This window comes from Nuphar pumila, chromosome 7 (genome assembly GCF_984573655.1).
Source record: "Nuphar pumila chromosome 7, dmNupPumi1.hap1.1, whole genome shotgun sequence".
NCBI classification, from domain to species: Eukaryota; Viridiplantae; Streptophyta; class Magnoliopsida; order Nymphaeales; family Nymphaeaceae; genus Nuphar; species Nuphar pumila.
Window position 1 is genome coordinate 122,590,685 of NC_143255.1, and position 10,513 is coordinate 122,601,197.

Genomic DNA, 10,513 nt, shown 5'->3' on the forward strand with positions numbered 1-10,513 from the left:
CTTGTGAAGTTCTTTTGAAACAGAAACTGGGACTCCATGGGGTTTGCAGAAACTTTTAATTGCATTTGCTCTGATTTTTATTTGGTGATTGGGTGGTTAATAAAGTGTCATTGAAGTTTCAAAAGAAAAGATATAAACTAGTTTTCCCCATCCAATACATTTATTCAAGCATGTTGGGCACTCATTTTTTTCAGACAGTTGAAAAAATATTATAATATTGACATGGACCAAAAGTTTTATTTCATAAATAAGATGAAACTTTGACAAAATTGTGAATGGGATAGCCGAAAATACCAACTTGAATTTTCATGATCCCAACGAGTTAGTTATGCCTTGGCGACAAACTAGTCCCTTTCAGTGTCAAAAATGTAAAAAATTGCAGCAGCACAGGCATAGATTGATAAAACTATTTCTTAAAACTCTAGATGACCAACAAATACAGATTCATCATACCTTGTTATTTTCAACAAAGCATGATCTTTCCAATCTTATCCTTCCACAAGGAGCCAATATCAAAACTGGCCCTTAATAGATGGTGGCTGTCAGTGGGTCCAGTTTGTATAGGGTATTCAATCGGACCCGAACTTAAATTCTTGGGTATGAGCATGAAAAATGCTGACACTGATTATATTAGGGTTCCGAAACCGATCCAAACAATATACTGACCCGACCAAGCTTTTTTGCAGGATACCCAACACGACTTAAGCATTATATAGATTTCTTAATAAAAACAAATTTTTAAAATTATGCAGGTTCGGATTTGAGATTCTATTTTAGTGACCCGACAAAACCTGAACCCGAACCCGAACCCGAACCCGAACCCGAACCCGAACCCGAACCCAATTATCATGTCATGATTACATCAGAGTGAGATCACCAGCATGAATCTAATCCAGCCAGGCAAACCCCTGTATATGGAAAGAAATTGCTTGTAGGAAAGGCCAACTAACTTCTTTTAAAACGTTGGCAATATAATAAATGAGAACAAATATTTCTGGTTACGTTCAAAAACGACGCCTATAAATTTGCATCTCGTAGGCTTTAGTCCCTCAATGAATTCACATTTTCTTAGCGCCCATCAATTTCTGAATCGTTTCAGGTGCATTTCTAAGATGGCAGAACAAGCTTCCTCTTTCCAGAAGCCAAGGCACGTTGTGAAGAGAGTATTGGCCAGGCCACAGCATGAAGGGGATGGAGCTGTGGTTAGAAGAAGCATTGGAAGGTTTGTGAACGATTTTTCTTTCCATTGTTCTTTCTTTTATCATTATTGTCTTCTTTTCTGCCTTTTTGGAATCTGTGGGGGATTAGAATTTGAAGGGTATTGTTAATTTTTCAGGATGGAACTGAAGCGGTTGGACCCATTTCTCCTCTTGGATGAATTCTCAGGTACTGTATTTTCTGCAAGTTGGTTTTCTTGTTTGGTTTGAATTTGAAGCATTTGTGATCATTTGGGCAATTCGGTGTTGCAGTTTCTGCTCCTGCTGGATTCCCGGATCATCCGCACAGAGGTTTGTGAAGTCTTTCTTTTGTTATGTCACCGGTTGCACACCCTTTATTTTTTTGTCTTTGACATCTGATTGTTTGGTTCTTGGATTGGGTTTCTGCTTTTCCAGGATTCGAAACTGTTACATACATGCTGCAGGTGTGTTGATATTTTATTTTTGATCATTTGCAATATAGTTTTCTTTCTATATGTATCTAAAGTGTAGAAAATTTGAATTTCAGGGAGCTTTCACCCATCAAGATTTTGCAGGACATAAGGGAACAATTAGAACTGGTGATCTGCAGGTATGCTTATGAAAATGATCATGTCTCCTAAGCATATGATATCAATTGGACAGTGAAATAGTCTTTAATATCTTGATCTTTCTTGAACTTTGATTTCCCTGCAGTGGATGACTGCTGGGAGAGGGATCATTCATTCAGAAATGCCAGCCGGAGAAGGGGCCCAAAAAGGCTTGCAGCTATGGATCAATCTCTCTGCCAAGGAGAAAATGTAATGAGTCGAACTAAAATGGTTAATTATTATACTTTGACGCATAACAAAAGTAAATTAATTTGAAAACCACAACCTTCACTTTCCACGAAATCTCAGGATCGAACCTCGATATCAAGAATTGCAGAAGGAAGACATTAAGAGAGCAGAGAAGGATGGCGTAGAAGTTCGGGTTATAGCTGGGGAATCAATGGGAATCAAATCACCAGTTTATACCAGGACGCCCACGATGTATTTGGATTTCACGCTGAAACCCAGCGCCCAAGTGCATCAGCCAATTCCAGAGCCATGGAATGCCTTTGTGTACATCATCGAAGGCGAGGCCGTCCTTGGAAATGCTAATTCCTCACCTGCAACTGCTCACCATGCTCTGGTTCTGAGCCATGGAGATGGCCTCAGTGTGTGGAACAAATCCTCAAAGCCACTAAGGTTTGTTCTCATTGGTGGTCAGCCTCTGAATGAACCTGTTGTGCAGTATGGTCCATTTGTGATGAACACCCAAGTTGAGATTGACCAAACTATTGAAGACTATCATTACTGCAAGAATGGGTTTGAGAGAGCCAAACAATGGAAATCACAGACATTTCCATGAAGTATGACTCATTAAAGTCTAGAATGGGCCACATTTTATGTAAGCAAAATAGCTAATTCAAAAGGTTCCTCAAATAGGAGATAATACAGATATGACTAGGTGGATGCCATAGTTTTTTGTTCATATATAATGTGGGCTCTTGCACCTCATTTGCCACTTTCATCGTTTCAGGCATCATTTCTTCATTTGTTGGTTGTTGAAGTTAGTTGGGATAATAGTGGGTGGTAGCCCTTGTGTAGGTTAGTTGGACACTGAATCTGTTTTGCACCCAGGACTCCTCTAAACTTTGTAATGCATTAGTTAGAAAAATGAAGGATTGTTCAATAGCTGGCACTGTTTCATTCACCTAGAACATTTGATCTTTCATTCCCTCCAAAATTCAATGATTACTTCATTAAATTAAAAGCTGCAACTTCATCAGCGTCTTTTTTTATCTGTCCCTATTGAAAATGGATCATATTCTTCTTATTTTCCTTCTTTTTGCTTAAAATTTATTTTATTTTCATCATTTCAAGGTTTGTTATTGTTTGCATAGTTTACCAAACTATGTCACATGGACACAGAAAAAAGGACACAAGAGTCACCATATTGTATAATTTTCCATAAAAAATAGCATACAAAAGGACACGACGCGAGTGCCCCGTTGAAGTATGGCATAGCCATCAAGGAAAAACTTAGAGAAATTTTCAAATAACCACCAAACTTTTTGGTCTAATTCACGTGCAAACCAAAAGTATGGAAGTTTTCAACTTCTCACCAAAGTTTTGTTGTCTAGGTTAAGCAAATGACTTATATTAATTATCCATTACAAGCAATCTCTCTCTCTCTCTCTCTCTCTCTCTCTCTCTCTCTCTATATATATATATATATATATATATATATATATATATATATATATATATATATATATATATATATATATATATATATATGAAAATTGAAATGTATAAACTAGCAAAATATGTACACTGATATGAACCGAGATTATCATAGTTTTTTTTTGGCAAATCTAAAACCCTACATATGCATTCGGCGTGGACCATTTACTTTGAATCGACTATTGGATCATCATAATCGGATCAAGAAATGTGATTTTTTATGCTTTCATATTTACAAAAATTCTAAGTTGTTGGTTTTCAAACCTTAAAAGATTCTTCTTCTTATACATGGTAATCGGATGATCTAAGAGTTTGTTTCTATAAAACCAAATATCTAGATTGCATCCGTGCTGTAAAATTTTAGAATAAATAATAAAAACTTATGGAAATCTCAGTGTATACCAGTAAACATATTTTGTTTGTTTACATATTCCAGTTACCCGATATATATACACACTCTAGCCTAGTAGCTAAACAGGTTGGGCATAGGCTGGATCAAGCTTAATAGAGCAGCCGAACTGATTTTTGAAAAAATAGATCCTATTATTTTTCATATTCAAAGATTTGCGGTCTGGCCATTATATTAGTCAATTTGGTATTTGATCCATTGTAAATATGTAAAGCCTATCGATTTCTATGCGGAAAAGTTAAAATGGGTTAGATTAGATCCAATCACATTTCTTTCCATATTTTGACGCAAATTCAACAAAGCCCAAGCATACTTTTCCCCAATTTGATATGGATTTAGATACACAGTATCTGGATCTGACAATATGAGTCAGATCTGGTTCAAACTAATAGGGAATCTATGCCGTTTAGCATTTCTAATACTCAACCCCAAAACCTGCTTTTTATCAGTTCTAGTTTGTTTGGGTCTAATTTAATTGTGATGTGAAAAATGACTCATTAAAACTCGATCCATTAAATATGTAGAAATCATACCAAAGATTAGCCAAACTCAACCTGTATTGGATTGATTTTGTTGTAGTTTTTAGTCCTGATTTAGGGATGGAACTGACGTGACCTGTCAGACCCAACCTAGTTACACACTTTATAAATAATGAAGTTGAAAATAGGCTAGATATGGGTCAGATAAGAATAGATCCCGATACTGGCTCCAACTTTTGAAGGGTGCATTAGGTTTCATATCTGAATCCAACTTGAATTGTACAATAACGGTCATGATTCAGGTAAAAAATGGGACCTTATATTTCTGGATCCAAGAAACGGATAAACAAACTGATTTTTAAGGAAAACGATAAATGACGAGTTTGAACCCATTATAATCCAGAACCATCCATGTATTCTTTTTTTTTTTTAATTTATAACCCGAAGAAACTGCATACCGAATGAAGATCTGGTCGTGCTGGCTCAGCCTGCCATACCTACCGTTCTTATGCCAGCAGCATAAAACTCCAAGGCTAAGACCCCTGCCATCGGGGCCTCTGCTATGCATTGGCTTGCACAGAGGGACGACACGCATGAGAATCAAACCTTGACTGGCCCCACCCCACTACCAACCCCCTTGCGGCAGAACCGTCCATGTATGCTTATATCATTCTAACCAAGATCTAAATAGACTGACTTTGTCTATTTCAGATCTGAACTAGATTCAGAATATATTATCTGGATCAGATAATGTGAGTTGAGTCGAGTTTGAACCTGGGTTAAAACTACTACCCGTTTTCATCCCTAATAAATTGGGCAACAATGGTAATTGTGAATGCATCTAGGGATGGCAGTGGACCAGGGCGGGGGACAAGGCCTCCACCCCCGCCCCGTCTCAAAATCCGAACCTCCATCCCCGCACAGGGATGGATTTTAACCTCCATCCCCATTTCAAGTCCTCCATCCCCGGTCCAAATGGGGGCGAGGTGAGGCAAGGTGGGGATTGAGATTGGGACGGGGATGGGGCGGGGGAAAGCGTAAGTCCATCCCCGCACGGGGATAGATTTTAACCTTCATCGCCAATCGCCATTTCATGCCCTTCATCTCCGGTCCAAAAGAGCAAGGCGGGGCGGGGCCCTGTTATCCCCCCGTCTCGGGATGGCAGTGGGGCGGGGCAGGGCGGGGGACAAGGTTTCCACCCCCGCCCCGCCTCAAAATTTTATCCTCCACCCCCGCCCCGCCTCCGCGGCGGGGATGGATTTTATCCTCCACCCCCGCCTTCATCCCTGTTTCATGTCCTCCACCCCCGCCCCGTCCCCGCCCCGGCCTGTCCCCGTCCCCGTCCCCGTTTGTCAAATTGCATCCCTACTTAGAAATCATTCACGTTAATATTTCAGTTAATGATAAATGAATTCATCCACATGGAAAACAGGATCTCCCCGCCTTCATAGCCCAAACAAAAATTAGATTTTACTTGTGCCTAGTAAACTAATACATAACATCCATGGATCATGCTCTAGAAGATATTGAATGGACTCAGTTCCTCATCCTCCAATTTTTTCTGAACTGGAGAATATTATTTAATAATTAGAAAAATGAATATGCAAATAAGTTGATCTGAAATGTTAAAAAAAATTAAGCCAAATCAAACAACCACTATAAATGAAAAAAATAACCTATTGAAACCTGCTTTATAATCACAGAAAAATGTGTCCACTATATGAGAAGATTTGACAGCACAAGCAAAACCACAGAGTGCAACACAAATTTAAAACATGAAGGTCCAGAAAGAAAGCAGGATGGAAATATTGCCCTTATGCTTCTTCAGAATGTCAAGCAAAACCCTAGTCCAGTAGCCACGATAACTTAGATTACCAAGATCGGAGAGTGGTCTCTCAGGTGTCCCAACCTCACCTTCTTTTTTTGATAGTTCATACGCTGACAAACAAACAATGCATCAGCCATGTCAAAAGTTGTTTTTAAGATCTCAGAAGATGTCAAACAATGCATCAGCCATGGAAGGAGGGAGAGATCGTGTCGGCCAACGGTGGTCGGTGTCGGCAAACGGTGGTCGGCGTCGGCCAACGATGGTCGGCGACGGCCAACGGTGGTCGGCGACGGCCCAGCTCCAATGATAATGCGGATGTGGAAGGAAGGGGAAGAGGCGACGGCCCAGCTCGGCGGCTCCAGGGTTAGGAAATTAGGGAAGGGAGTTAGGGTTAGTAAACATGTAGAAAAATATAAAGGGTTGGGGGCGGGGATGGGGCAGGGCGGGGCCGGGACGGGGATGGGCCGGGGGCGGGGCGGGGATGGGCCGGGGCGGGGCGGGGGAACGTGCTAGTCCATCCCCGCCTCCACCTCCGGACGGGGATGGATTTTAACCTTCGTCCCCGCCTCCATCCCCGTTTCATACCCTCCATCCCCGGTCTAAACGGGGCGAGGCGGGGCCCCGCTTTCCCCCGGTCCACTGCCATCCCTACCCCCGTCCACTGCCATCCTTAAATGCATCAAAACAAGAAAGAATTTTGGAATCAAGGACAAAAAGGTAATTTAATTGAGTGAGAAGACAAGGACAATGAGTTGCCCCTTTTTTAAGGGTAAAAATGCAACCCATGAGAATTAACGTACTCATCCTTAAGCCACCTGTGGTTGACAATTGGGTGTATTTGATGAACGGGAGGATACTTTGGTGGACATTTGAAAAGCCAAAAACCTTTGTTGGTTATATTAGATAGAGGAAACCCCAGCTTTCTCTGTCTAAAAAAAGAAGAAAGCCCAGTGCAATTCCACATGATAACTTCCACAACCCACAAACATTTCAAGGTTTTCTGTTTCTTCCATATTAAGACATGCTTTTAAGTTGTTAAAAAAGATGGAATGTGAGTGAAAGACACGATCCCTTGCTCTACTCCCTTGTCCATAAAGGCCAAAGTCTTTATTTTATGTCAGAAAATGGGTCCACAGGATGCTTGCATGTATTAAAAAAAAAGTTGCTTAAAATATGCAGCGAGTTGCAATGATGGCAACGGTGATATTACGGTGCAAGTGGTGATGATGAAAATATGACTCTTGCAAACTGGCATGGTGCTTGGACTTGTTGCCATCCTTTCACTAGATTGGTTTCAATGGAATATAATTATTAAAAAACTAAACAGCTTGCTAACTAGTTATTGAAATATATCAATAAGTGGTGAGGCGGTGGTGATGATGAAAATGTGACCAATGCTTCTTAGCAAGTTCTCTGGACGTATGGCCACCTTTTAATTAAATTGGTTTTCCCAGAGAGGAGCTTGCTTTCAGCAGAAACACCTCCTTTCACGGTAAGAACACTTTCCATGGCACACAACCTCTTCTGCAGCACACAAAGGCACCTTAAACATAACATTGATAGTCTCGTCAAGTAGTTATTGAAATATATCAAAGTTGAATGAGATGTGACTAAATGGGAATTGTGTGTTTAATAATGTGTGGAAGTAAAAAAAAAAAACAATGGCAGTAGAAAGTAGATTTCCATACTTGCATTAAATGTACTCTTATTCAAACGGTGGAACATTGTTTTTTTACATGACACTGCTTTTAAGCAGGATGATCTATGACACTAATGACAAGAAACTTGGTTTTGTTTTATAGCAATACAACCCATCAAATAAAAAACTCTCTAGAAAAAAGAGAGGAGGAAAATCTAACTGACCAACTCAACAACCTATGATTTAGAGACTTTCATATTGGAGAGACTGTTCTAACAACAAGAGAAGCTGTTTGCAGTTTCCTGGGATTTAGATCCATCGACCCCATTGTTGACAAGGCTCACACCCTTGTTTGCAGATAGTTGTGCTTTGTAGGAATCAGAGCTCAAGATTTTTCGACTGACATTGTTGTAGATCTCCCGAATAACGATCTCGAAGGCGATCTTAACGTTGGTCGAATCCAGTGCAGAGGTCTCTATGAAGAACATCCCTTCTGATTCAGCAAGGCTCTTGCCTTCTTCAACAGTCACATCCCTGATATTGGCCAAATCAGACTTGTTTCCCACTAGCATCCTCACAATAGTCGTATCCGAATGGGCTGTGATTTTTTTTGGGAGGGGGGGAGGGGGGGGGCAATTTTAAATATCAGAGAGGTTGATGAAAAGTACTCATGACAAATTCGGAGAAACAAGAAAGAGACATAAATGTCGTGTGCAATAAGAACACTAATGCTGTTTGAGTCCAATGCTTTGTTTTCAATATCACAAGAAGAAAGTTTAGATTTTGTATGAGTAAATCCATGTCCTGATTGATACCTAAGCTCTGGCCTTTAAAGTGTTGACAACTCCCTAAGTGAAAGCTTGATGACAAACAATTAGAGAATCTTCTAGTTAGTGCAAGTTTTTATGGTTCCTTCTCTTTCTTTTCTTTTCAAAATTTCAAAAAAAAAAAAGAAGAATATAGTTTCGTCAGTTGCTTCAAACAATATAGATCTAAGCATTCTACGACCTTTTTTTTTCTTTTTCTGAAGTTTTGAAAAAAAAAAACAATTAACTGTGAAGCAGATTTGCAGTGCAATAAGTATTGGATGTAAGAAAAACCTTATGGTGGCTATTTTTCAAGGCATTATTTTCAAAATTTCCATAAATCATACAAGTAAAGCATAGCTTCCTATCAAACCAGGTCATACATTATGTTTGTGAACCTCTTTTTTTCTTTTCTTTTAAATAAAAAAGTCAATGCAGTCACTTTTTATTTTGAAAGAGAAAACTGGCGTTAGGCAGACCCCTACCAGTTATACAACCATACCATTGGGGTTCCAGACGAACATCATGATTTAATGGTAAACAGTAATACAAACAGAAAATTCGAAATCTTCAACGTTCCAAACGAAATAAATAAATAAATAACTTCAGAAAAATAAAATAAAGAACAAAACTTGGACTGAAGTTAAAAATTTATAAACAGACGGGAGAACAGGAAATTCTGTTGGGTATCTTACCTCTAAGCTCATCTAGCCATCGAACAACTGCCTCGAACGTACCCCTTCTGCTTATATCATAAACAACAAGAGCACCCACTGCTCCTCTATAATATGCAGATGTGAGAGCTCTGAACCTCTCCTGCCCAGCAGTGTCCCATATCTGTGCCTTCACCTCCTTACCATCAATTCCCATACTCTGCGTCTGAAACTCAACACCGATCGTCGCCTTCGAATTCGAATCGAATTCGTTCCTCACATACCTCGACAGCAAATTCGATTTCCCAACAGCCGAGTCTCCAATTATCACTACCTTGAAGAGGTACTGTTCACCATCTTCATCTCCCATTGTTGAGGTTCTTATTTTTCAAAACTCAAAATCCCTTCCAAATTTGAGGCTAGAAGTTAGAAAAGGTGATCACTTCAAGAAGTGAAAGTATAACACTAGCCAAAATGGCCAAACTTTTTTGGGTTCAAGATGATTGAAGAACCAAAATGCACCACGCTCTTCTTTTTGTGAATAGTATGGTACATAGATATGCAACCACGTACAAGCAAAACACAAGAAAGAAAAGCACTCAAAGAGACGGAAGAGAGAAAGTGGGTTTCATTCACATGAGCATATCAGTAAATAACCAATAAGGTAAAAATCATAACATCAAATTTCAATTATAGAAGAGAAATCAAAAGTTCTGTTTTCTTCAAAATATAAACCAGAAGGATACCAAGACTTGAAGCTTAGAGAGAGACAAAAAGGTGGGTTTCTTTTGATGAGTGAAATACAAGAGAACCCCACGCGAGATCTCTGATGGGTTTCAGCAGATTTCAAGGAAAATGATGGGGATCTTCAAAGAATGTTGCAGCAGCAGGAAGGCTCTTCCTCTCACCGTTAAGGGGGGAAATTGGAGGAGATGACTGGAAGCAAAAATAAGGAAAAGACGGGATTAAAGGCTGGCACACTACGTGTGGGGGTGAGAGGTGAACGTGAGTCAATGCCTGTTAAATTTTTTCACAGAGAATGCTTGAGTTTTAATTCACTTCATTTATTCATGAGAGAGAGAACCATAATGACATAAATACCACTGTACTTTTTCAATAAGTACACAAAGGGTGAGGAGTCACTGTGGGATGTTTTTAATTTTTTTGTTAATTTTTTTGTTTTTTTTCATTATATTTGGTACTAATTCAGGTACATAACTATTGAGCTAGAAA

The 10,513-nt window shown here is 39.5% G+C and overlaps 2 protein-coding genes across 3 annotated transcripts; one reads left to right on the forward strand and one right to left on the reverse strand.

Moving 5' to 3' along the window:
- The first annotated feature begins 1,036 nt into the window (after positions 1-1,036).
- Positions 1,037-3,021, forward strand: LOC149833266 (pirin-like protein). Of its 2 annotated transcripts, XM_090012773.1 has the most exons (7): positions 1,037-1,222; positions 1,337-1,386; positions 1,470-1,508; positions 1,614-1,642; positions 1,726-1,788; positions 1,893-1,996; positions 2,096-3,021. In XM_090012773.1, the coding sequence occupies exons 1-7, from the start codon at positions 1,053-1,055 to the stop codon at positions 2,586-2,588; spliced, it is 948 nt and encodes a 315-aa protein (XP_089868899.1). In that variant the 5' UTR covers positions 1,037-1,052; the 3' UTR covers positions 2,589-3,021. The 2 variants fall into 2 exon arrangements, with proteins under 2 accessions (XP_089868899.1, XP_089868900.1); XM_090012774.1 differs by lacking the exon at positions 1,470-1,508 and having other exon boundaries at positions 1,040-1,222.
- A 4,777-nt stretch (positions 3,022-7,798) lies between these two features.
- Positions 7,799-10,113, reverse strand: LOC149833267 (ras-related protein RABA5c-like). The gene is made up of 2 exons (XM_090012775.1): positions 9,323-10,113; positions 7,799-8,419 (listed from the first exon to the last, which is right to left on the reverse strand). The coding sequence occupies exons 1-2, from the start codon at positions 9,648-9,650 to the stop codon at positions 8,094-8,096; spliced, it is 654 nt and encodes a 217-aa protein (XP_089868901.1). The 5' UTR covers positions 9,651-10,113; the 3' UTR covers positions 7,799-8,093.
- Positions 10,114-10,513: the final 400 nt, after the last annotated feature.

Excerpts from the sequence above, each read along its gene's own strand:
- LOC149833267 (XM_090012775.1), bottom strand. The coding sequence starts at position 9,650 with ATGGGAGATGAAGATGGTGAACAGTACCTCTTCAAGGTAGTGATAATT. Across the intron at positions 8,420-9,322 it reads ATGGCTAGATGAGCTTAGAG|CCCATTCGGATACGACTATT; the intron begins GTAAGATACCCA and ends AAAAAATCACAG.
- LOC149833266 (XM_090012773.1), top strand. The coding sequence starts at position 1,053 with ATGAATTCACATTTTCTTAGCGCCCATCAATTTCTGAATCGTTTCAGG. Across the intron at positions 1,223-1,336 it reads GTTAGAAGAAGCATTGGAAG|GATGGAACTGAAGCGGTTGG; the intron begins GTTTGTGAACGA and ends TTAATTTTTCAG. Across the intron at positions 1,789-1,892 it reads TTAGAACTGGTGATCTGCAG|TGGATGACTGCTGGGAGAGG; the intron begins GTATGCTTATGA and ends ATTTCCCTGCAG.